General features: G+C 44.4%; 1 protein-coding gene across 1 annotated transcript in view; it reads right to left on the minus strand.

Moving 5' to 3' along the window:
• The window catches only part of MYOM3 (myomesin 3), a 207045-nt gene that overhangs the window by 73257 nt on the left and 106113 nt on the right, over nt 1-27675 (minus strand). Inside the window, exons 12-18 of the mRNA XM_077481840.1 lie at nt 24257-24456; nt 22994-23047; nt 22603-22730; nt 20215-20398; nt 17940-18114; nt 9226-9347; nt 7866-8053 (exon numbers count right to left, since the gene is read on the minus strand). Of these exons, the coding sequence (XP_077337966.1) occupies nt 7866-8053; nt 9226-9347; nt 17940-18114; nt 20215-20398; nt 22603-22730; nt 22994-23047; nt 24257-24456 (1051 nt within the window). The remainder of the gene's footprint in view (nt 1-7865; nt 8054-9225; nt 9348-17939; nt 18115-20214; nt 20399-22602; nt 22731-22993; nt 23048-24256; nt 24457-27675) is intronic.

Raw genomic sequence — 27675 nt, forward strand, 5'->3', positions numbered from 1 at the left:
AAAAAAAATTAAAGTTTGTAATTTTCCCGCAACTTGTGGCAAAATATAAAATATTCCATGGACTCAACATGCCTCTCAGCAAATAGCTTTGGGTGTCTACTTTCTAAAATGGGGTAATTTGTGGGGGTTTTGTGCCATCTTGGCGTTTTATGGCCTTCAAAACTGTAATAGGTAGTGAGAAGTGAAATCAAAAATGTAAGCCCTTAGAAAGCCTGAAGGCGGTGCTTGGATTTCGGGGCCCCGTACTCGGCTAGGCTCCCAAAAAGTCCCACATATGTGGTATCCCCGTACTCAGGAGAAGCAGCAGAATTTATTTTGGGGTGTCATTTCACATATGCCCATAGCATGTGTGAGCAATATATAATTTAGTGACAACTTTGTGAAAAAAATAAAATAAAAATAAAAGTTTGTAATTTTCCCGCAACTTGTGGCAAAATATAAAATATTCCATGGACTCAACATGCCTCTCAGCAAATAGCTTGGGGTGTCTACTTTCTAAAATGGGGTCATTTGTGGGGGTTTTGTGCCATCTTGGCATTTTATGGCCTTCAAAACTGTAATAGGTAGTGAGAAGTGAAATCAAAAATTTACGCCCTTAGAAAGCCTGAAGGCGGTGCTTGGTTTTCGGGGGCCCCGTACGCGGCTAGGCTCCCAAAAAGTCCCACATATGTGGTATCCCCGTACTCAGGAGAAGCAGCAGAATTTATTTTGGGGTGTCATTTCATAATATGCCCATAGCATGTGTGAGCAATATATCATTTAGTGACAACTTTGTGTAAAAAAAAAAAATTTTTTTTCTTTGTCATTATTCAATCGCTTGAGGCAAAAAAATAAAATATTCAATGGGCTCAACATGCCTCTTATCAATTTCCTTAGGGGGTCTACTTTCCAAAATGGGGTCATTTGGGGGGGTTTTGTACTGCCCTGCCATTTTAGCACCTCAAGAAATGAGATAGGCAGTCGTAAACTAAAAGCTGCGTAAATTCCAGAAAACGTACCTTAGTTTGTAGATGTGACAACTTTTGCGCAAACCAATAAATATACAGTTATTGACTTTTTTTACCAAAGACATGTGGCTGAATACATTTTGGCCTAAATGTATGACTAAAATTGAGTTTATTGGATTTTTCTAATAACAAAAAGTAGAAAATATCATTTTTTTTTCAAAATTTGCGGTCTTTTTACGTTTATATCGCAAAAAAATAAAAATCGCAGAGGCAATCAAATACCATCAAAAGAAAGCTCTATTTGTGGGAAGAAAAGGACGCAAATTTTGTTTGGGTACAACATTGCATGACCGCGCAATTACCAGTTAAAGCAGCGCAGTGCCAAATTGTAAAAAGACCTCTGGTCATTGACCAGCAAAATGGTCCGGTCTGAAAGTGGTTAAAAATACAATTATCGATGTAATAATGAACACCGAGCTGCATTCATCCATGTCTTTATCTTTGTCTATACTTGCCTGGAGTTAAAGGTAATAATGACCCAGTGGATTTGTTTGGGATGTATAAATATGACTACCCACTGAAAAATGTAAAAATGTTGATGCTCATTTACTGCATTTGAACTCAGTGAACATTTCCATTAACCTTTTGGCCTTCAGAAGGTTTTATCCCTTTCATGACCAGAGCTTTTTTTTTTTACTATTTAGCGCTGTGCTAATTTACCAGGCAATTGCACGGTAATCCAACATTGTACACAAATTACATTTTTATATTTTCATACAAATAGAGCTTTCTTTTGGTAGTATTTAATCGCCACTGAGTTTTTATCTTTTGTGATATAAATGAAAAAACACTGACAATTTTGAAAACAAAAAAAATAGAAAGATATTTTCTACTTTCTGTTATAAAAGATATCCGATAGCAAACATCAAAAAAATCGAGTTTCTTCATACTGTAAATTTAAGTCAAAATGTATTCTGCTACATGTCTTATGTAAACAAAAAAAATACAATAAATGTATCGGCTGAAAATAGTGTTAATAGCTATTTTTGCTGAAAATATGCTGATAATGGCACCCGAAAACGCACTTGATTTTGCCATGATTTTATCATGATTTTGCCGCGATTTTACCACCATTTTACAGTGCTTATGGTGTGTTTTTTATAGATCATATCTCAAAAAACACATTAAAAACTTAACATGGGTGCTTTATTGATGTGTTCTTGCTGCATTTTAAATGCATTTCAACTGGGGGGTGCATTTTTGGTGCATTTTTTTACTGACCAAAAATGCAGGATTTTTAGCACCGCAACAGCAGCGCAACGGAATGGTGTGAAGACATACAGAGAATTTAAAGGGATTCATTTTTCTTGAGCTTTTTTTTGCATTAAAGTTGCCAATAATGTCTGACAATAAGTTCATATTCATTTAAATTCATGATATTAATTAAAAAGTCAAATATAATACAATTATATATAAAAATATATATGTATTTTAAAAACTGTAATTTTCAGTTTTCGGCCAAACGCATCCTGCATTTTTGGTTTTGGCACCAAAATTTCTATTTGGTGCACCTCTATTGGTTGTGTAAAAGGTATAGCTACAGCTGTAGCTAGTCTACAACCTATGGTATATGCAGTATACTGGATTTTACACAGCTATAGATGCTATACTGTAATGGAGGTGAACATTGACTTATAGTGTGGCTGCGAAAGCGTGACTGACAGACTGGCGCTAACAAACACTATCTGGGAGCGTCAGTAACTGTCACTGATGCTAGTGACACTAATACAGTGATAATACTGTATACTGACATTGTACTAATGATGCTGGCTGGGAGGGGGTTAACAATCAAGGGGTTAAATATATGCCTAATAATGTATAATGTGTGCTGCTTTTATATTTCTATCTGGCTGTTTTTTCTCTCTGCTTTGCAGGGAAAAGAAACATCCAGATCGGTTCTCTGCTGTGACTGATCACAGGCGGTCAGTAGTCATGAATCATTGGGTGGGGCCTGATGACAAAATCACGCTGTGCCCAACCACAGCATGGTCAGCAGCATGCACGCGCATGGCCAGATGTGCCCTATGGACGTACAGGTACATGATGTGGTGGGGCTATGTCGCCTGCAGTATAACTACTGTGGGCGGGCAGCAAGCAGTTAAAGTAGACATAAAGGCCTTTTTTTCCATTTTGACTAGAGTCAGGCCGCGTACACACGCGCGGACTGTTTGCCCAACCTTGTTCGTCAAACAGTTTCGGCAAACAGTCTGCTCAAAATTTGCATGAGCGGACTTGCCCACACACGAGCGGACTGTTTCAACGAACTGTTTGCCAAACAGTCCGCTCAACTTTTGAAATGAACGGACTCGCCCACGTAAGGCGGAGGCAAATCCGCCCATTTCGAGCGCGTGTACAGGTAGGCGGGGCCCGCGAAGGAGACGTCGCGGGCTCCGCCGCCTGGAATGGGCTTAAAGGGGAACCCCAACGCCGAAAAAAATCGGCGTGGGGGTTCCCCCAAAGTCCACACCAGACCCTTGTCCGAGCACGCTACCCGGCCGGCCAGGAAAGGGGGGCGAGCGAGCGCGCGCGCCCCCCCTCCTGAGCCGTACCAGGCCGCGTGCCCTCAACATGGGGGGTGCCTTGGGGAAGGGGGGGCCGCGCGGCCCCCCCACCCCAAAGCACCTTGTCCCCATGTTGATGAGGACAAGGGCCTCTTCCCGACAACCCTGGCCGTTGGTTGTCGGGGTCTGCGGGCGGGGGGCTTATCGGAATCCGGGAGCCCCCTTTAAGAAGGGGGCCCCCGGATACCGGCCCCCCACCCTATGTGAATGAGTATGGGGTACAATGTACCCCTACCCATTCACCTGTGAAATAAAGTACAAAAAAAAACACAACACAGGGGAAAAAATATTTTATTGCACAGCTCCGGGGGTCTTCCGTCTTCGGGGGTCTTCTCGCCGGACTCCTCCGCTATGTGTGTGTAGCTCTTTTGCTAGCGGAGGAGTCCGGCTTTCTTCCTCCCCGCCGCCGGCCTCTTCTCCCGACTTCGGGGGTCTTGTCCCCCTCTTCGGTTCTTCTGCCGGGCCACCGCGCCTTCTTGTAGCTCTTTTGCAGGCGGTGGCCCGGTCTTCTGTCGCCGCTGCCTTCCGTTCTTCTGTCGCCGCCTTCGGTTCTTCTGCCGGGCCACCGCGCCTTCTTGTAGCTCTTTTACAGGCGGTGGCCCGGTCTTCTGTCGCCGCTGTCGCTGTCGCCGCCTTCCGTTCTTGTTCTTCTTCTTGTTCTTCTTCTTCTTCTCCAGGCGATGTTGACACGTCGCTCCCTCCGGCCGGAATGCCAGAGCCGCGCTGTGCGGTCACTTATATAGTGACAATGGGGCGGGGTCACATGGTATATGTCACATGGGTTGGTCACATGGTGACCCCGCCCCCTTACGATGTCATAGTCCCCATGTGACATCAACCCATGTGACCAACCCATGTGACATATACCATGTGACCCCGCCCCATTGTCACTATATAAGTGACCGCACAGCGCGGCTCTGGCATTCCGGCCGGAGGGAGCGACGTGTCAACATCGCCTGGAGAAGAAGAAGAAGAACAAGAAGAAGAACAAGAATGGAAGGCGGCGACAGCGACAGCGGCGACAGAAGAACCGGCAGAAGAACCGAAGGCGGCGACAGAAGAACGGAAGGCAGCGGCGACAGAAGACCGGGCCACCGCCTGCAAAAGAGCTACAAGAAGGCGCGGTGGCCCGGCAGAAGAACCGAAGAGGGGGACAAGACCCCCGAAGTCGGGAGAAGAGGCCGGCGGCGGGGAGGAAGAAAGCCGGACTCCTCCGCTAGCAAAAGAGCTACACACACATAGCGGAGGAGTCCGGCGAGAAGACCCCCGAAGACGGAAGACCCCCGGAGCTGTGCAATAAAATATTTTTTCCCCTGTGTTGTGTTTTTTTTTGTACTTTATTTCACAGGTGAATGGGTAGGGGTACATTGTACCCCATACTCATTCACATAGGGTGGGGGGCCGGTATCCGGGGGCCCCCTTCTTAAAGGGGGCTCCCGGATTCCGATAAGCCCCCCCCCGCAGACCCCGACAACCAACGGCCAGGGTTGTCGGGAAGAGGCCCTTGTCCTCATCAACATGGGGACAAGGTGCTTTGGGGTGGGGGGGCCGCGCGGCCCCCCCTTCCCCAAGGCACCCCCCATGTTGAGGGCACGCGGCCTGGTACGGCTCAGGAGGGGGGGCGCGCTCGCTCGCCCCCCTTTCCTGGCCGGCCGGGTAGCGTGCTCGGACAAGGGTCTGGTGTGGACTTTGGGGGAACCCCCACGCCGATTTTTTTCGGCGTGGGGGTTCCCCTTTAAGCCCATTCCAGGCGGCGGAGCCCGCGACGTCTCCTTCGCGGGCCCCGCCTACCTGTACACGCGCTCGAAATGGGCGGACTTTCCGAGCGGGAACAGTCCGCTCATTTCGAAAGTACAGCGGACAGGCCCACACACGGGCGGACTGTTCGCTCAAACACAGTTTCAGCGGACAGTTTTTCGGAATTTCCGAAAGACTTTGTCCGTCCAACTGTCCGCTGAAACTGTCCGCTGAAAGCCCACACACGAGCGGACTGTCCGCCCAAACACTGTTCAGCGGACAAGGTTGGGCGAACAGTCCGCCCGTGTGTACGCGGCCTAACCCTGTCAATTTTTTATTTTTTTTTCCCACCTGTTTACCATTGATTAATCTTCACTTCCAGTCCCATATACAAAACAGTGGGTGAGAGAACATCCCCCCAAAGTGAGAGAGTCTCTGCTTGTTGCTAATGACACTAGAACTAGTGTCCCTGTTGGAAGATTTCCCAACTATTCCTATTCTGGTGACCACTCAAAATTTGGGATTTTCGCCTGTTTTTACTTTTGGTGATAAAGATAAACCGGACAGATATATAAGGTGACTCTTCCTGTCAAGTAGCAGAGATAGCAATAACATGACAGGGGTTCTTTTCCATATTCAATCTATACAAAACTAAATTTTGCCTTTAGTTATGCTTTAAAATGACTCCAAATTATATCCTTAGTCTCTAAAAATAATCCATACGCATTCATGAAATTGTTTCTTTTCTGTATTTTTCTACTTCCTTGTATAGTCCTCCATGAGCTCCTGGGGCGTTCTACTACCAAGGTAGTAGATATGAATAAGATTAAAGCCGGCGACTCGGAGTGTTCTTACAAAGAAAATTCTTTATTGGCTACATGTATAAAAGCATGATACACGTGTTTCTACTTTTGCAGCCTTCCTCATAGCATGATCCCATTAGTCTAGTCCTGGGGTCGGCAACCTGTTGATCGCGGTCTACCTGTCAACTGTGGGTAGGTGACAGGTAGACCGGAGAACGTTCTGCGCCGCTGACCCTCACTACTGCTAGCTGCCAGTCCTTCTCTTTCTGCCCTAAGCCTCCTCCGCTGCGCCTTCGGTTATTCTCTCTCCCTCCCCTTCAGCCTCCTCCGGAGAGCAAGAGGAAGCACAGCCAAGTTAACACTTCAAGTTAACCCATAGGTGGCTGGTTGCTAGGTCCTAAGCAACCAATTACCAGCTTGTTATTAAAAGTCACGCTGCCAGCTCTTGCTTCTGCCCCCTGTACAGAACTGTGCTGCTTCTCTGTCTCCTTGTACACAGGTAGGAAGCTATGGGAGCGAGGGGGGGTGGGGGGGAGGCGGGAGAAGAGGACACTACTGTGAGTGTGTGGGGGCGGGTGGGTGTCCTCTACCACCCTGTACATTACCTACGCACATCACTCCCTTAATCACTGCATTCTGAGCATAACGCAATCCTGATCCCTGCGTTTTTAGCACAGCATATTCCTGAACCCTCTATTCTGAGCGCAACACACTCCTGATCCCTGAATTCTGAGTGTAACACACTCCTGATTCCTGTATTCTGAGCATAACGCACTCCTGATTCCTGCATTCTGAGCACAACGCACCCCTGATCCCTGCATTCTGAGTGTAACGCACTCCTGAATCCTGCGTTCTGAGCATAACGCACTCCTGATTCCTGCATTCTGAGCATAACGCACCCCTGATCTCGGCATTCTGAGCATAATGCACCCCTGATCCCAGCATTTTGAGCACAACCCACTCATAATCCCTGCATTGTGAGCACAAAACACTCCTGATCCCTGAATTCTGAGCACAACAAACTCCTGATCCCTGCATTCTGAGCACAACGCACTCCTGATCCCTGCATTATGAGCACAATGCACTCCTGATCCCTGCATTCTGAGCATAACACACTGCTGATCCCTGCATTCTGAGCATAACACACTGCTGATCCCTGCATTCTGAGCATAACACACTGCTGATCCCTGCATTCTGACCATAATGCACTCCTGAACCCTGCATTCTGAACGCAAAGCACTCCTTAACCCTGCATTCTGAGAGTAACGCACTTTTAAACCCTGCACTCTCTTGTAATACTTTTTTGTGTCCACTGCGTTTAGGATCTATTTTGGGGTTAATAATGTATCATCACCCCCAATAGATCACAAAGGCTGTGCGTTTTGACTACAGTGCAGGAAAGACACATTCTGGTGTGAACTGGCCCTAACAACAGGGCACCATGATCTCTTCATCATTGTTGTTCAAGTAGATCTCTCTAAGGTTGCCTACCCCTGTTCTAGTCTATCTCAAGAGCGAGCAAGAGAGGGTCACTACTTTCCTACATACAGTGGGACCATGGAGAATGAACATAGCCATCCTCTAACAGGAAGTTGCATCACAGAAGAAAAAATGTATTTTTTTTGACAATTTGGAGGAGGCTGAGAGCAACAAAATGAGCATTTTGAGTTAAGAATACACATTTGCATAGATTTCTTTTAAGCCAGAGTTAAGTGTTGCTTTCAGGATCAAAATAATAATCGCCTATGATATCATACCGTATAAACCCTGGAAGGAATTGGGTCACTACTGACATCCCGCCATGACACCTCCATAGAATCATGCTGATCCAGAAAATATCCCAAAATTTCCTTTCCTGCTGTGAATTTAGGAGCCTTCCAACATATGGTCATTTCATCTTTACCACAGTCTAAGAGATCAAAATCATAGGGAGCAGATGGACAATCTAAAATAGAAAATAATTGTTAGAGCTATTTCGTATAGAAGCATAAAGGGCAGACATTACAAAGCTGGATTACTTTAAAGTGAATTTAAATGTTAAAAAAAAAAAAAACATGCCTATATTTACCTGCAGAGCAGCCCCAATCCTCTTCTTCTGGGGCTCCAGGCCCCTTCTCTTCTTCGGTAGGCCGCTTTCCCTGGGAGCACCAGTGTTTGCTCGCTCCCGAGTCCCGCTGCAGCATCCATTGATACAGACAGCAGGACTGGGCCCCGCCCCCCGATTCCGTCTCACAGCTTTTGATTGACAGAACAGCAATCCGCCTTGTTTACATGGGTAGACTTCCGTTCTGCCTGTGTACAGAATGAGGAGTGGGGCCTGGCAGACATCGAGTCCTCAGGACCCACTGATCATCTCCCGCTGTGTAGATTCACAGCAGGAGCAAGCCACCAGCAGCCCGATACCTGAAATGACAGGATCACGTATATATACGTGACCCTGCGCAGCGCGGCCGCCCTGCAGCAGTTAATGTGCTATAGGGCGGTCTGCAAGTGGGTATTGTAGTATGCTGACATCTAGTGGCAGTTTTGGGCCACTACAATGTGTTTACTATGGGATTTGATTTCTCCATCTTTTCTCCCTCCTGTTAAGAGCTAGTTAGCTCAGTGCAAGCTAGGTCTACCCTGTTTCTTCCATGTTCCATCAGCCAGTGTTAGTACTTTACAGAGACAGGGCTTAGGAAAGTCACTGTCTTATTCCACTTTACTAAAAAAAAATCCTCTGTTCTGCAATTAGCTGAAGTAACATTTCATTGGATTCAAATTCTGTATCTAATTGATGAGTTAAGCTGCCTGTGGATGGTGCCAAGTAAGCAGTTGGCCATACTGTCTGGACATACTAGGTCTAAGGCAGGAAATATATCCATTTCTCTACTTTCTTGCCAAACTTTACTTTCCTCCAAAATCTTCCTTACAATGCATGGTAAATCATATACTATTTAGAGCTCCACGCTTAGAATGCTTAACATGGAAATACTAATATAACTAAGCTACTCTGTATAATATGCATGATTCTGTTAATAACATATGGAAATACATTAATTTTCCTGATGGTTAACCCATACATAATCATACCTGAATTAACAGAAGGCTTCTGCTTAATACTATATAAATACTCACAAATGGCCTCATTTATATTCAGAGGGTTGGATACAGGTGACCGTTCACTCAGTCCAACTTCATTTACTGCTCTTACACAGAACTCATAATCTTTCCCAGTCTGCAACTCAGGAACAGTAAACCTGAATAGAAACAGATTACAAATGAAAGAGGTTGTAAACCTCAAACAAAACAAAAAAAAAACAAATCCTGCAAGACAAAGGCATAATGAGCTAGTATGCAACGCATACTAGCTCATTATGAAATACTTACCTTAGAATGATGCCCTGAATTGGGAGAGCCGCAGGTCATGGCACAGTTACTGAAGAAACTGCACCAGCTGCTTGTTTATTCAGTGCACATATGCTGAATATCTCCTTAACTGTGCATGTAGGTAAAATTGGTGTAACAGGGTTTACAACCACTTAAAGGAACAGTGGGCCCCCCCCATCCCTGCCGCCACCCCTCTATCCATGCACCTCGGCCCCTTTCAGGACGCCAGACTCATGAATTCCTATGGCGGGGGCAGGAGGGGGTGTTTTTTTTTTTTTGGAAGCAGCTGATTAAAGCCAAAAAAGGGTGGGCTCCCAATTACGTGACCATAGTGAATACATTTTTGCTATTTTCACACTACAGTACCTCCCAGCCAATCAGGAGGCAGGTCAGTGAGACCTGTTTCCCAATTGGCCAAAGCGCCAGGAGATCCCACTGGATGCCCAGTGCTTTGGCGGAAGAGGAGACACAGAGTGCTGAGGAAGCATGAGGAGCAGACTCCTCTGCTGCTGCCTGCTGCCCACACTGGAGGAGACAAGGCAGGAGGAGAGCCACAGTCCGGTAACTGGCATAACTCCCGCGTGGTGCTGTGTGTGCTTTCAGTGCCAGGAGCCATGAGCCTTCGGGCGGGGCCATCAGAGCCGCAAGCCGCCTGGGAGGGGGGATTTCTGCCAGAGCCGCGATATATATATAGATATACCCAATCTGTAATGCTGATCTATATACCCAATGCTGACCTATATACTCTATCTGTAATGCTGATCTATATAAGGGGTGGGGCTTTTGCGAAGTGGGAGGGTCAAAAATAAAGGGCGGGGTCTGGCGCCCCCCACAGACTAAAACTTCACCAGCCACCACTGTTAAGGAATATTGTAAACCTAAGGGTATTGATGTGACAACTGAAGAAATAATATTTTGCTAGAATACAACAGTGTAAATTTGCTGTCCCCTCAATATAACTCAATACACGGACATTAATGTCTAAACTGCTGGCAACAAAAGTGAGTACACCCCTTAGTGAAGATGTCCAAATTGGGCCCAATTTGCCATTTTCCCTCCCCGGTGTCATGTGACTCGTTAGTGTTTCAAGGTCTCGGTGTGAATGGGGAGCAGGTGTGTTAAATTTGGTGTTATCGCTCTCGCTCTCTCATACTGGTCACTGGAAGTTCAACATGGCACCTCATGGCAAAGAACTCTCAGAGGATCTGAAGAAAAGAATTGTTGCTCTACATAAACATGACCTAGGCTATAAGAAGATTAACAAAACCCTGAAACCGAGCTGCAGCATGGTGGCCAAGACCATACAGCGGTTTAACAGGACAGGTTCCACTCAGAACAGGCCTCACCATGGTCGACCAAAAAAGTTGAGTGCACATACTCGGCGCCATATCCAGAGGTTGTCAGAGGTCATAGTCAGATGTATGTATGCTGCCAGCATTGCAGCAGAGGTTGAAGGGGTGGGGAGTCAGTCTGCCAGTGCTCAGACCATAAGCCGCACACTGCATCAAATTGGTCTGCATGGCTGTCATCCCAGAAGGAAGCCTCTTGTAAAGCTGATGCACAATTTCTTCAGCAAACAGTTTGCTGAAAGCAGACTGACTGACAAGCAGACTAAGCACAAGGATACACGTCCTGTGGTCTGAAGAGACCAAGATAAACGTATTTGGTTCAGATGGTGTCAAGCGTGTGTGGCGGCAACCAGATGAGGAGTTAAAAGGCAAGTGTGTCTTGCCTACAGTCAAGCATGGTGGTGGGAGTGTCATGATCTGGGGCTGCATGAGTTCTGCCGGCACTGGAGAGCTACAGTTCATTGAGGAAACCATGAATGCCAATATGTACTGTGACATACTGAAGCAGAGTATGATCCCCTTCCTCCATAGACTGTGCCGCAGGGCAGTATTCCAACATGATAACAACCCCAAACACACCTCCAAGATGACCACTGCCTTGCTAAAGAAGCTGAGGGTAAAGGTGATGGACTGAACTGGCCAAGCATGTCTCCAGACTTAAATCCTATTGAGCATCTGTGGGGCATTCTCAAACGGAAGGTGGAGGAGCGCAAGGTCTCTAACATCCACCAGGTCTGTGATGTCATCATGGAGGAGTGGAAGAGGACTCCAGTGGAAACCTGTGAAGCTCTGGTGAACTCCATGCCCAAGAGGGTTAAAGCGGAGGTCCACCCTAAAGTGGACCTTCCGCTCAACGGAACCCTCCCCCCCTCCGGTGCCACAATCGGCACCTTTCAGGGGGGAGGGGGGTGCAGTTACCTGGATAATCCAGATAACTGCACCCACTTCCGGGATAGCTCTCTGCGGAAAGGGGCGTAACTTACGCCCCTTTCCGCAAGTGCCCGCCCCTTCCCGCAAGTGCCCCGCTGCCTGCTGGGAAACACACAGATCCCAGAGGCAGCGGGGAGCGTCCTTATTGCGCAGCGCGATTCGCGCATGCGCAGTAGGGAACCGGGAAATGAAGCCGAAAGGCTCCATTTCCTGATTCCCATACCCAAGATGGCGGCGGCAGGACCCGACAGGCGACCTAGAGATCGGCTTCGGGTGCCGACATCGCGGGCGCGCTGGACAGGTAAGTGTCACTATTTTAAAAGTCAGCAGCTGCAGTATTTGTAGCTGCTGGCTTTAAAAAAAAAAAAAAAACGCGGAGTCCCGGTGGACTCCCGCTTTAAGGCAGTGCTGGAAAATAATGGTGGCCACACAAAATATTGACACTTTGGGCCCAATTTGGACATCTTCACTTAGGGGTGTACTCACTTTTGCTGCCAGTGGTTTAGACATAATGACTGTGTGTTGAGTCATTTTGAGGGGACAGCAAATTTACTCTGTTATACAAGCTGTACACTCAATAATTGATATTGTGGCAAAGTGTCATTTCTTCAGTGTTGTCACATGAAAAGATATAATAAAATATTTACAAAAATGTAAGGGGTGTACTCACTTTTGTGAGATACTGTATATAAATAAAGGCAGGTGAAAAAAAAAATCCTTGTACTATATGTATTACATGTATATTTATTAACATAGTACAGTTGTGAAAAGACAACCTTCTTAAAGTGGTCTGATTTTTGCCAGTCCGTGATGAGGAATCACAGCAAACCTGTACATAGGTATTATAGTGTATCTAACACTTCATGCACACAGATGCTTTAGGCATTCAACGTAATTTACTGGTATATTTCTGCTCCCAGGAGAGACAGGTGCAGTGTGCAGCAACCCCTAATAGTGAATGAATGACTGTGTGCCAACTTTATCTGGGTATATGCTGTGCTTGCGTAAACTCATGCTCGCTTACAAATGTAAATACCTGAATGCACAAAAGCTGCGTTCAGCTTTTATGCCCATAGGCATGCACAAGTTCACACTAGCTTCCTGTATACCCACATACAGCTAGCATACAGCCAGTCATTATTGTGGGCGGCTGTATGCTGTAACTGTCTCTATTGGGTGTGTAAATACATTGGCAATTTATGTCAGATGCCTGAAAGCATCCTTGCTCATGAGGCCTACATCTGATTTTGTTAAAGTTTTGTACACACTACTGTTTTTTTTTTTTTTATTCAACCCAGCAGGCTGAACGTAAAAAAAACTGACAACTCAGGAGGAGCCACTGTACTAACTATGTAATGTTAGTACAGCAATCTTCCCTGCTGTGCTATTGTTTTCTGACAGGGGGACTGCCCCCACCAGAACATACCAGTTAGCGCTCTCAGCTATTGGCCGACAGCACTGATCGGGAGACTTTACCTCACAACCTCACCTCACGAGAGCACACCTTTCTCGGTCATGCCTCTTTGACAGATATCAGCCGAACGGCTGGCTTCTGTGGGACCGGCTGCAGTACACGCATGCCGAATGTTGGCTGATTTCTATTGAACTGGTTGATGCCGCTGGACATTCGGCCCATTTGTACTAGGCTTTAGAGTGGTGAGCGGTTAAAACTACTGACAGATTTTTCTTGCTGCCTCTGTCTTCACCAGGGAGATTAACTTTGTCTGTTTTCCTAGGTTACCAAAACAGGAACAGAAGGGGATATCTTCTGGTTGTACTTACAGTATGGAAGGCAAAGGTAAACCTCTCAGATAGAAGACAGCTGGCAAAAAGGATTACAAAAATAACTGATGGCTTTTAGGTTTTTAACTCTAATTTTTTATTTTTTTATTTGTATGTTGTCTTTAGATATACTTTACGATTCTTCCTTTCCTACAAGCATTTAAAGTGGTTGTAAACCCTTATAACACACTTTGACCTACAGGTAAGCCTAGATTAACCACTTTCAGACTGGACCAATTTTCTGGTCAAAGACCAGACCACTTTTTGCGATTCGGCCCTGCGTCGCTTTAACTGACAATTGCGCGGTCGTGCGACGTGGCTCCCAAACAAAATTGACGTCCTTTTTTTCCCACAAATAGAGCTTTCTTTTGGTGGTATTTGATCACCCCTGCGGTTTTTATTTTTTGCGCTATAAACAAAAATAGAGCGACAATTTTGAAAAAAACGCATTATTTTTTACTTTTTGTTATAATAAATATCCCCCAAAAATATATAAAAAAAATTTTTTTCCCTCAGTTTAGGCCGATACGTATTCTTCTACATATTTTTGGTAAAAAAAAATCGCAATAAGCGATTATTGATTGGTTTGCACAAATGTTATAGCGTTTACAAAATAGGGATAGTTTTATAGCATTTTTATTAATAATTTTTTATTATTTTTTTTTTTTGCTAGTAATGGCGGCGATCAGCGATTTTTATTGTCACTGCGACATTGTGGGGGACCCATCGGACATTTTTGACACATTTTTGGGACCATTGTCATTTATACAGTAATCACTGCTATATAAATGCAGTGATTCCTGTGTAAATGACACTGGCAGTGAAGGGGTTAACCAGTGGGTGGCAGTGTAGGGGTTAAGTGTTCCTAGGGGTGTGTTACTAACTGTGGGGGGGTTGGGCTTTCATTTAGTGAACACTGATCTCTGCTCCAATCACATGGAGCAGAGATCAGCGTCACTAGTTGCTAGGCAGAATGGAGAAATGCTGTTTACAACGGCATTTCTTCATTTGGCCGCTCCGTGAGACGATCGCGGGTATGCCCGTGGCGATCGTGTCCACGGGTCCCTGCGACCGGACTCACGGGGGTCCCGACCAGCGCGGGAGCGTGCCGCCGGCGGCGCGCACCCGATGGCAGGGCGCCAAATTTAAAGGGACGTACATGTTCGCCCATTTGCCTGCCCGTGCCATTCTGTCGACGTATATCGTCGTGCGCTGGTCGGCAAGTGGTTAAGGCCACTACACGGTTTAGGAGATATTTACCGAAAGACAGGCACTGCTGTCTATGGCGCATGCGCCGTAAACAGTGGCGTGCAGGCGCACTGAGCGTGGCACTGTCAATGGCGAATATGCCACACATGGCGGCTCCCGTGCGCAGGAGTGACATCATCGCGGCTTCGCCGAATGACAGCGGCAGAGCAGCGAAGACCCACCGAGAAGATGGATGTGCCGGACTACAGGGGACAGCAGTGACATCGCTGGCTCCTGTGTCAGGTAAGTGACATATAATGGACTACTATGCGATGCATAATAGTCCATTATGCTTTACCTTTGCAGGGAATGAAAGAGGAAGTAAACTCATCAGGGTTTACTTCCTCTTTAAATTCCTATTTGATGTTCCTATTGAATGTCAGCTATTCCACAGATCTGATGTAACCGTAGTAAAATGTTGCATTTGGCACTCTGAAAGGCTCAATAATGTTTGTCAGTTATATGGAATAGTGTACTGGCTATGGTGAATTATATTGATATTATGTTTTCTCCTAAGTTCATAGACTCGTTATGTAAAATTAGAACATTTTAGGGGTAACGTTTATAGGAAATAACATAGAGCCTCCACACAGGGATGTATTACACTATGGGGTTTATTTACTAAAGGCAAATGCACTTTGCACTACAAGTACACTTGGAAGTGCAGTCGCTTTAGATCTGAGGGCAATACAAGCAAAATGCTGTTTTCTATTTTCCTTGCATATCCCTCTCAGATCTACAGCGACTGCACTTCCAAGTGTACTTGTAGTAGTGCAAAGGGGATTTGCCTTTAGTCAATAAACCCCCTATGTCTGCTAAAGCTTCTGCATGGTTTGTAGTATATAGCAATACTCTAGTTGAATATTACTCATGGTATTTTGCAATTATGTCTTTTGCAAGAGCAATGTTTAGTTGTAATCTTTATAGATAAGAATCAACCTTCTGTGCTTAATAAAGAGTCATGCTGACATTTTACCTGTCTAGCCATCTAGTGTTTGATGGACGCAATATATACATGTTAGGCATACAGTAAATGTATGTGCAAGAGACCCATAGCTATGCCACTTCCATCTTAAAGGCAAGCTCTCTACTTTTAACATAGCTCCCAACTGTCCCTGATTTAAAGGGACTGTCCCTGATTTGGAGCAATGTCCATCTGTTCCTCATTCCTCCTCATTTGTCCCTCATTTTGGTCTGATCTATATAGCTGTATATAAAATGCACTTTTTATCTATCAAAAAATGTTTTCCAGCGCTAAACCTTTCATCTGATTTCTAAATTGCTACATTTGTAAATTCCAGATGCCAATATAAAGGAATAGTAGTGGTAAAAAAAAAGCACTTGTGAGTTTAACCAATCTTGTTTTTTTGTGCAATTCTCCTTTAAGGGGGTGTGACAAGGGGTGTGTCCAATGCCTGCATACTTTTGCTGATAGGTGTCCCTCATTCCCATCTCAAAAATTTGGAACGTATGCTTTTAATAGGACGTTGGCACTGCAATACACTATTTTGAATGTAGTCAATGTAAACATGCCAGTACTGTATACATTAATTTCATTAAAATACTGTGACCTGAGCAATTTATCATGTAGACAGACATCTATGGTCAATGAGTGAAATGAAGGAAACAGGAAGTTTATATAGAAAATCTTCAAAAGGTAGGTACTACCTGCACATTGCATGCTCAATCACCACCAATGTTTCGGATCCCCTCCTTCATCAAGCATCACTGCCACTATTGTCTGAAAAAGAAGCTAGTATGTGGGCTCAACATTATTGCCTGTTTGTGACTAAATAAAAGCCCTGATTCAGTATGGAGTGCGTTGGTAATATTAGCTTTTAAAACATTTCTAAATTGGGGGCTAGTCGTTTTGATGCACTACAGCGCACATCTCTGCCAGGCTTCAAGACATTTGGAGTGCACCATGCCCCCTTTCTTTTATTCACACATACTGTGATCAGAATGCTTTTACATGCTAAAGTTGATTTAGTTAGGGCAAATAGGTGGTTTAATTTGCAATGCAATATTCACAGCATATAGCCTGTACCCATACCTCCCAACATTTTGAGATGGGAATGAGGGACACCTACTAGCAAACATATGTAGGCATATGGCACGCCTCCTGCCACACCCCTTTAAAGGAAAATTAAGCCCAAAAAAAGTTGATAATTAAGTTAGTAAATTAAATCCACAAGTGCTTTTTTTTTTTACCAATACTATTCCTTTATATTGGCTTTTAAAATGTACAAATGCAGCAATTTAGAATTTCGACGAAAGGTTCTTTCAATATTTACTTTGCAGGGGAATTGTATCTTAGCTTTGTAAATGAGGTGAAGCTCTGCTGACTTCATCAAAATACTGTATGTGCAAGCAAAAAACTGTACGTGATTAGGTATTTTTTGCAATGTGAATTTTTACCACGTTTACTAAGCTAAGAGAAAAATTCCTTTGCAGAGTGAAAATGTACTTGTAGCAAACAACCTATTTACCTTTATAAACCAACTCCACTTAGAGGGTTGTAGCATGAAATACATCAGAGTATTCTCACCACCGTATATGTGTTTTTTGAATATACCTCTGATTCCCTTAAAGCGGAGGTCCACCTTAAAGTGGACCTTCCGCTCATCGGAACCCTCCCCCCCTCCGGCGCCACAATTGGCACCTTTCAGGGGGGAGGGGGGTGCAGATACCTGTACAGTACAGGTATCTGCACCCACTTCCGGGATAGCTCTCTGCGGAAAGGGGCGTAGATTACGCCCCTTTCCGCAAGTGCCCGCCCCTTTCCGCAAGTGCCCGCTGCCTGCTGGGAAACACACAGATCCCAGAGGCAGCGGGGACCGTCCTTATTGCGCAGCGCGACTCGCGCATGCGCAGTAGGGAACCGGGAAATGAAGCCGAAAGGCTCCATTTCCTTATTCCCATACCCAAGATGGCGGCGGCAGCACCCGAGAGACGATCTAGAGTTCGGCTTCGGGTGCCGACATCGCGGGCGCACTGGACAGGTAAGTGTCACTATTTTAAAAGTCAGCAGCTGCAGTATTTGTAGCTGCTGGCTTTAAAAAAAAAAAAACGCGGAGTCCCGGCGGACTCCCGCTTTAATTGCACATGTGGAGTTTTCTTCAATTGTTTTCTATATCTTTTAAAATCCCTTACCTAGTAGACTGAAGAGGCTTGTTGTTTACTGGTTGCCAGTCCTCTTCACCTAACATTCGACTGTAAAGGTAATAGCCCAGAATCTCCGGAATAGCTTCAACCTTACCCCACTGCACTAGGGCAGATGTCTTTGTGTCCCTGAGTGCTAAAATGTGTCCAGGTGCTGGAGGAAGAGCTGCAATGGAAAATATTTCAAATTACTTATTTAAAAATCCAATAGTCAAGCACAACTCCAAAGAAATGTTGGACAGAGTGTGGAAGGATCATCACCTGTGTCAAGTTTTGATTATTATTATTGTTTCCCTGTTCCCTGTAGAGGAGACTTCCCCTTACTTCCTGTCCCAATGACAACTGTCATTAAGAAATAAGTCTCTGGACCAAGAGGTGAAGAGAAATTGTTCATGTCTCAAGGAGAGGAAGTGAGGGGAGGTCTCCATAGTGAGCACACAGTACCCTAACACAGTGGTCATCAACCCTGTCCTTAGGGACAACTAACAGGCCAGGTTTTCTGTATTACCTTGGGGAGATGCAGACTAGAATACTGCAATCACTGAGCAACAAATTATTACACCTGTGATGTATTTCAGTTATCTTGCAAACTTGGCCTGTTAGTGGGTCCTGAGGACAGGGTTGATGACCACTAACCTAACAGATCATCTAACTATTCTTCATGCTATAAGTTCACCTTTTGGAACACGTTACACGTTCCACCCGTATTTAGGGTGGAACATGTAACATGCTCAAGCAGCTGCAGCTCCTCCACCCCAAAGTCGCTCATCCATGTCTTTATGGACCTTGTTTGTGCACTGGTGTGCAGGCATGTTGGAACAGGAAATGGCCATCCCCATCTGTTCCCACAAAAATGGGAGCCTGAAATGTTTTCATATGCTGACGCTTTAATAGTTCCCTTAACTGAAACTAAGGGACCAAGCCCAACCCCTGAAAACTCCCTACACCATAATCCCCCCTTCACCAAATGATTTGGACCAGTACACAAAGCAAGGTCCTTAAAGACATGGATAAGGGAGTTTGGGGTGGAGGATCTTGACTGGCCTGCAAAGGGTCCTGACCTCAACCCGATAGAACACCTTTGCAATGAATTAGAGCGCCTCACCTCACAAATGCGCTTCTGGGAGAATAGTCAAACATTCCTATAGACACAATCCTAAACCTTGTGGGCAGCCTTCCCAGAAGAGTTGAAACTGTTATAGCTACAAAGGGTGGGCCAACTCAATACTGAACCCTACAGAATGAGACTGGGATGCCATTAAAGTTTATGTGCATGTAAAGGCAGGCGCCCCAATACTTTTGACAATATAATGCATGTCCTTAAAGCTGAACTTCAGGCAAATAGCTAATTACACAGATAAAATACAAATAAAGGAGCAGTTTTGCAGGCCAAAGTATTTATAATCATGTCTATTCAGTTATGAGATTTATACTGTCCTGTCTGGTAGGGCAGGAGACCTGATTTTTTACTACTTTTTCTACTTCAGTTCAGGAACATTTTTAGATCTTGTCTCTCCCCCACCCTGTGACAGAACAGCGAAAGGAGAAGAATTAAGCATAATCGCATCTCTCTATCACTCTGCACCTCTTCCTATCAGCAAATTCCACACACTGCAGAACAACTGAACGGGTCCTTTTGCTTCTTCTCCCTCTCCCCATCTACTGTACAAGCACTGCTAGAGGCCGATACCAAGACAAATTCAGATACTTACCTTGCTTGCACTTCCAAAAATAGATTTAAGCATTTATTACTTAACAGAGTTGAAGCCATCTGTATCTTTAAAGTGGTTGTAAACCCTCTTTGGTGACTTTTACCTATAGGTAAGCCTAGCATAAGGCTTACCTATAGGTAGTGGAAATATCTCCTAAACGTGTGCCTTTAGGAGATATTTCACTTGTATTGCGTCAATTTCGTCATCGGTGCATGCGCTGTGAAGAAACAGACCACGTGCCGTTTCTTCCCCCAGCGTTTGCCATGACTGACGGTTCCCACACGCATGTGGAGCCGGAAGGTAGAGGGGCGAAGATGGAAGTGGCTTGCTCAGGAGACCATGGGGGTTTACTTCTTCTTTAATATATGCCTGAAGTTCAGTTTTAAAGATGAAATGTAATTGGTGGCTATGGATCACAGCACATCATTAGTCTTTATGCTGTTTTGATCTAAATAGATCTATATGCTTTGGATATTATCCACTTCTTAACAATATTACAGGTCTAGATGCCAGTACTGTTATAAATAATTTTCAGAAGAAGTAACAGAAATTACCCAATGCTGTTTTAAGGGAAATAAGTGCACTAGGCTCGGATTGATCACTGACTCCATATTTGTTCACAGCTTGTACTCGGAAACGGTATGATTTCTCTTTATCAAGATCCAGCACGGAAAGCCTTGGAGAAGACACAGGTCCTTCCAGGTTGATCCTCTCCCATTTGTCGCTTCCTTCAACAGACTAACAAATAGTGACATAGATAGTAAACATCTAAATATATTTCACAGGGAGGGGGAGATTAAAACTGGTCATACACGTCACTGATGCTGCATCGGGGACACGCGAATCGCAATACATCGATGCAGCGATTAAATTTAGCACCCCTATCATACAATGTGTAAATTTTGGCCAGTTCTAGATGAACCAGCTGAATTTGCTATGTGGGTGGGTCTGTTGGCCCCTTTCTGCTCGACATCCTTTAATTGAAAAATTGAAGGACTCTGGCACATCTGCTAGCATAGAGATTTGTCTGTTACCGATGTTAGCATGGATGGAGGAAAGATATTTTGTTTTACTGTTGGATTCGCTATTCTGTTATATACTCTTACATATTTTTCCATTTAAAAAATATCAAATAGTGAATGGGCAACTTTACAAATGGCGCGTACACACGATCAAACAATCGGGTGGAAAAGTCCGGCAAACTCAAGTTAGCCGGACAATCCCCCCGTGTGTAGTCTCCGGCGGACTTTTTTTACCCGAAAGTACGGCGGACTTAGAAAGTAGTTTTGCACTCCAATCTTCCCGCCGGACTTGCATTTCGGCGGACAATCTGGCCGTGCGTATGCCAGTCCACCGTACTTTTGAAATGAACGGACTTTTCCCGCTCGGAGAAAAGTCCGCTCATTTTGAGCACGTCTCCAGGTAGGCGGGGCCCGTGAAGGATGCGTCGCTGGCCCCGCCACCTGGTATGGACTTAAAGGGGAACCCCAACGCTGAAAAAAATCGGCATGGGGGTCCCCCCAAGTCCACATCAGACCCTTGTCCGAGCACGCTACCTGGCCGGCCACGTGCCCTCAACATGGGGGGGTTCCTTGTTCCCATGTTGATGAGGACAAGGGCCTCTTCCCGACAACCCTGGCCGTTGGTTGTTGGGGTCTGCGGGCGGGGGGCTTATCGGAATCCGGGAGCCCCCTTTAATAAGGGGGCCCCCCGGATCCCGACCCCCCACCCTATGTGAATGAGTATGGGGTAGAAGAAGAAAGCCGGGCTCCTCCGCTAGCAAAAGAGCTAGCAGAAGATAGCGGAGGAGTCGGGCGAGAAGACCCCCGAAGACAGAAGACCCCCAGAGCTGTGCAATAAACTATTTTAACCCTTGTGTGTTGTGTTTTATTTTTACTTTTTTCCACAGGTGAATGGGTAGGGGTACATTGTACCCCATACTCATTCACATAGGGTGGGGGGCCGGTATCCGACAACCAACGGCCAGGGTTGTCGGGAAGAGGTCCTTGTCCTCATCAACATGGGAACAAGGTGCTTTGGGGTGGGGGGGCGCATGGCCCCCCTTCCCCAAGGCACCCCCCTATGTTGAGGGCACGCGGCCTGGTATAGCTCAGGAGGGGGGGGCGCTCGCTCGTCCCCCCCTTTCCTGGCCGGCTGGGTAGCATGCTCGGACAAGGGTCTGATGTGGACCTGGGGGGACCCCCGCGCCCCATCGGCGTTGGGGTTCCCCTTTAAGTCCATACCAGGTGGCGGGGCCAGCAACGTCTCCTTCACAATCCCCGCCTACCTGGGGACGTGCTCAAAATGAGTGGACTTTCCTCCGCGTGTGTGGGCGAGTCCGTTCATTTCAAAAGTATGGCGGAAAAAAGTGCAGTGTGTGGGCAAGTAGCCGTTCGGAAAGTCCGGCGGACAGTCCGCCGGGAAGTCTGCTGGACTAAGTCCGCCGGATAGTCTGCTACGTGTGTACGCAGCATAAGGAGCAGAGAATGATCACTTAGCAAGGTTAACAATCACTTAACTTAGTGAATAAAGAGAAGCTATGCCCACTCTAAATACCCAATCATGTGGAAATTTTGTAAAATTTGTAAGTCGTTTAATAAATTAACCCCATTGAATTTAGATTGATTATAGTTAGATAGATAGATAGATAGATAGATAGATAGATAGATAGATAGATAGATAGATAGATCCCCTAGGGCAGCCAGATCAGTTAATTTGATTTTTTATGTATTGGATTAGCAAGAATCAAGTCCTATTTATAATTTAAATTAATAATTTTACTGCATAATTTGGTAATGCAAGTAGATAAAAATACAGTACTAATACCAATTTACATAATGAAGGATATTGTTTTGCATTTATACATGCACTTGTACACAGTTACAATTTATTGTGTTTATCAATATGGCATTGTAGCTGAATAAAAATTTATTGATTAATACCTTTTCTACATAGTATTTTAGAGGCTCCTTGCCACAAGCATCTGGTTCATCCCAACGAAGTACAACATAGTCCTCTGTGATTTCAGAAGCCTGAACATTTCTTGGGGGTGAGGGCACCTTGACATCTTCTGAATTATAAGAATGATACAAGAATACATAGCACATGTATTGAAACAAGGACATGTTGGTTCATTATTCATACAGATAAAATGAGGAAAACACTGAGGAGGCTGCACACAAGTAGTTGAAGAGAGGGGAGACATATGGTACATACCAAAGACAAAAAAAAAAAAGATGTGGTTACCATGACCCCAGCTATCTCGACCTGTTTATCACATAATGTTCCTTCACACACATAAAAGATGTCATTTAGAATGCAGTATTTACTGACCTTGCAGTTCATCTCTGTTGACAGTGATTTTCCTTCCTTCATTATATGGTATTACTGATTATAAGAAGACATTAGTTAGAATAACATTTCTAAAAATACTGCATCATTGATGCAGCCATTCTGTTGCTGGGCATATAACAATAAGCAGTGGACTGTGCTTTATAACAGATGCATCTAGCTCAACAGTAGAAAACAAAAGTTGAAAAGTTTATAGATCAGAAGAACACATTTGCTTAGATGCTTTCATAAGCAGACTTCTGGCCAAAACACCTCTGACATAAATAATAACACACTATGTTGTAGTCTCGGCAATGTTAGAAGTCTAATTTTTAGTGTACTGCATATGCATCAAAATCAGATGATTGAGCACACTATACAATTAAAGTTGAATTTTGGTCTCTATACAAGGCGCCATTAGTATATTACTGGGGTGCCACAATATACAGCAGCATTATTATTTAAAAAAATGCTTTACCTTTCATCTCTAAAGAGCAGCCCATAATCTCCAGTCCAGGTTTTACCTAGGCTGAAACAATGCCATCAGTCTGCTGCAGACAGGAGGAAGTATATCCTCAGTCTCCTTTTATTCAGTAATTTTACTGCAGTATTTTAACTAATGTGAAACACTAAAGCTGGGGGCTTGCCTCTGTCAGGGATTTGTAAACATATTTAAAGCTGGCCATACACGATTCATTTTTTTTTTCCCTTCAACCAGCGGGTTGAACAAAAAATAAAATGAGCCATTTCCCCCCTCCACACATTCTATGTGGATGGGGAATTCTTCCCAATGAGCTGTTTTTCTGACGCCAACCGCACTGGTGGTTTGGCACAAACCGGATGGGCTGGTTGTACACAAGTCGATAAATAGTTTGACTTGTATAAAACCAGCCTGGCCATACATGGATCAAAATCCCTGCTGGACTGGCCGAATTTTGGATCCATGTATGGTCAGCTTAAGAATGGTACTGGCAGGATAGGCATGATTTTATGATTTGGGATTGATGGGGGGATCTGGACTGAAAGCTGTTTGTGGCTCTGTTATATAAAGGCAATAGCATATATAATTGCCATTTGACTATAAAGCTGAAAATAGAGATGTGATGACCATTTGGTTTAATTTTTAAATGTAAACTCATGATGCATGCTGTAATATTCACTACCCAGCATTAGAAAATGATTGTTTATTGCTGTTCACATGATTGTTCACACATGTAAATGACAGTTTATATTGTATAGAGGATATAATATGGGTTCAGAACAAACCTATTGTTCTTTCTTCCTGCGCCGGTTCTCTTGTAGTCACAGGATCACTAGGTTTTGATGGATGGCTGACACCAACCTGGTTGAGCGCTCTTACTCTGAACTGATATGTATGCCCAGGAATAAGACCAGATACAGGATATCGGCAGATCTTTGCTGGAATTTCATTACACCTCATCCACTCTTTTGTTGAAGTATCAAAGCTTTGAGGAAAGCAAAAAGAGTTTTTGCAATGTACAGTTACTAAATGTTTTTAACATTTTTATCTCATAACTTTTTTATATTTCCATGAAAGTGTATACAGTGTGGGTATACCAAGTGATATTTAAAATCTATCTAAAACCAAAACCTATCATTTAGAGCATTGAATAATTTAAATCCCTGACTGTTTTTTTCCATCTGTGGGGTCAATTTATTAAAGGCAAATAGACTGTGCACCTTCAAAGTGCAGTTGCACTCTGCAAGTGCAGTTGTTTCAGAGCTTAGTAAATGAGATGAGTCTTCACTATATAAAAAATACCCAATCACATGCAAGAAAATTTGATAAAACAGCATTTTACCATGCATATGATTGGATCTTCCCATCATTTGCTAAGCTCTGGAGCAAGTGCACTTCCAGAGTGCACCTGCATTTGCAGAGTGCACAGTCTACAGTACAGTAAAACCTTGGATTGCGAGCATAATTCGTACCCAAAACATGCTTGTAATCCAAAGCAAATTTCCCCATAAGAAATAATGGAAAGTCAGATGATTCGTTCCACAACTATTCATTCATAAGTTCTTCAGTTTATAGTCCATATAAAAAGATTATAACAATGTGATGTCCATAAAAAATGTCCATCCACAAATAGCAGACTCCACAAGGGGATTAGAAGCAAAATCCAGTAGGAGCTACCGTATGTAAAAGAGAAGATAGCAATATGGTTACATTTAATGATGGTACAACATTTAGCAACTCACATGGCTGATGACTAAAACAGGTACATCTAAGTATGCAGGCACCTGGGGTGAAGCTGTCCACATAGACTGCCTCTGCATCGCTGGCTCTCCTCGCTGTCAATCTTCAGTCGTGACCGGGAAGACCACCAATAGAGTGGAGTGCAGTAGAGCGATCTGACAGCGAGGCTTAAATCGCTTGTGGAGTGCAGCGTGGAAGAGATGACCTTGATGGCGGTGAGAAGGATGGTCTTTGTGGACAGCTTTAACCCAGATGCCTGCATACTTAGATGTGCCTGTTTTAATCATCAGTCATGAGAGTTGCTAAATGTTGTACCTTCATTAAATCTAACCACATTGCTACACTGATGCCGCGTACACACGGGCGGATTGTATGGCGTACTTAGTCCGTCATACAATCCGACGGACAGTCCGTCATACTTTCGACTGAACGGACTTGACCACACACGGATGCACAAACAGTCCGTCGAAAGCTTGCGCGATGACGTGTACAGCACGTACGACGGGACTAGAAATAGGAAGTCCAATACACACCAAAGCACCCTTCCGCCGTGTAAATCCTTTCTGAGCATGCGCCATTCTTAGTCCGTCGAACTAGCCTACTGACGAGCGGATTGTCCGCTGCAACCAAAGTACGACGGACAGAATTTCGAAAAATCCGAAATACTTAGTACGCCAGACTGCACGCTGAAAAAGTCCGCTGAAGCCCACACACAAGCGGACTGTCCGCTGAAATGTGTTTCGACGGACTAAGTACGCCATACAGTCCGCCCGTGTGTACGCGGCATTAGAAGCACCTCTCTTCTCTTTTATACTCAGTTGTGACATGACGCTACCTGTATATCAAGACATAGCTCGTTTATCAAGTCAAAATTTAAAAAAAAATGTTGCTTGTCTTGCAAAACACTCTCAGACCAAGTTACTCTCCAAGTTTTTACTGTATTTGCCTTTGGTAAATCAACCCCTTTGTCTCACTGGTGACATTTGCCTTCTCTTTCTATCCCGTAGACACAACAGGAAGTTAGATGAGAATTGGGAACAATATAACTGATAAGAGTGCAGAACAAGCAGAGAGCTAAGGAAATTATCAGCTCACAAGATTTCTGACAGGATCGAAAGGATATTCTTTGCACACATCATACAGATGTATAATAATACACTTTCATTAATATATTTAAAGTGGAAGTAAAGACAAAACCTACTTAACTCTAAACCTACTTCCACCCCTATTCTAAGCCTAATCTAGCTAACCTTGTAAAGAAAAGATTGCTATACTTACCTGTTTTGCATTCGCTCTGGGCCAGTCCTAGGCTGAGCTCTCAGCAGTGGCTTTAGTGTGTAGGAGAGGCAGCCAACAACGGAAGCCCCATAGTAAGTCCATGGGTGACGTCACTTCATAGTCATTGTTGTCTGTCTCCTGCAGACAGACTGTGCTGCTGTAGACCAGACTGGAGCGGCTTCAGAATAGGTAAGTATAACACTCTTAGATAGATTTGCCTTATAATGGGGGTGGAAGCAGATTTAGTGTTTGTTTTTGCCTATACTTCCACTTTAACAGACTAAAAGAGAGCAAATAACAGAAGTCTGTTGTTAGGTTTACATACACTTTAGGGCAAATTGTTAGAAACAAGAAAATATCCAATCTTTTCATAAGATTTACCATATTGTGAGTGAATTACCTAAGATTAGGTGTCAAGCAGTTACACTTTTAAGTACACAATGGGGTTTATTTACTAAAGCTGGAAAGCGCACAATCAGGCTCACTTCTGCATAGAAACCAATGAGCTTCCAGGTTTTATTACCTAAGCTTAATTGAACAAGCTGGGGTTAGAAACTCATTGGTTTCTATGCAGAAGGGTGCCTGATTTTGTACTTCCCAGCTTTAGTAAATAAACCTCATTGTGTACTTACAAGTGGGGTATGCCTGTATATAAGTAGGATTTCTGGTGATTTTTTCTTCATTGTAAAAATATGTAGTGTGAAAAAAAGCTCAGGAAACAATGCAGATATACATGATGTTGAATTGTTTCTTAAGTAAACGATCAGAAATAAGAGTCAGGAGGTGGTAGTTGGTACTTCCCAATGTACAGAATGACTGCCTTCTAAGGCTTCATTCTCAGGGGTGTACTATAGCACACAGTAGTGTTTGCCCCTGTGGGGATGCCCAGGTGTTCCATGCATTCCCTTGTTGGCAGTACCATTCATTTCAATTTGGTCTCATTGGCTGCACAGACAAAGCCACTGCCCCCCAAGTTGACAGTCATGTGAGTGAACATTCATGGGATGTTGATTTATATCTTTTCAGATGATAAACATTTTTGATTTTATTTTAGCGACATGACCAGAAATGATGGTGCCTCTCTTTTTTATTAAAAAATTGAAGAGATATGCATGCTGGGCTTCTGGTGTCCCTTGCTAATCAAGAATGAGTGAGTATAGTAATGATAATGGCAGTAAGAGTGTTT

This window comes from Lithobates pipiens, unplaced genomic scaffold (genome assembly GCF_037356315.1).
Source record: "Lithobates pipiens isolate NorthernLeopardFrog02 unplaced genomic scaffold, aLitPip1_a1.2 Scaffold_16, whole genome shotgun sequence".
Classification (NCBI taxonomy): domain Eukaryota; kingdom Metazoa; phylum Chordata; class Amphibia; order Anura; family Ranidae; genus Lithobates; species Lithobates pipiens.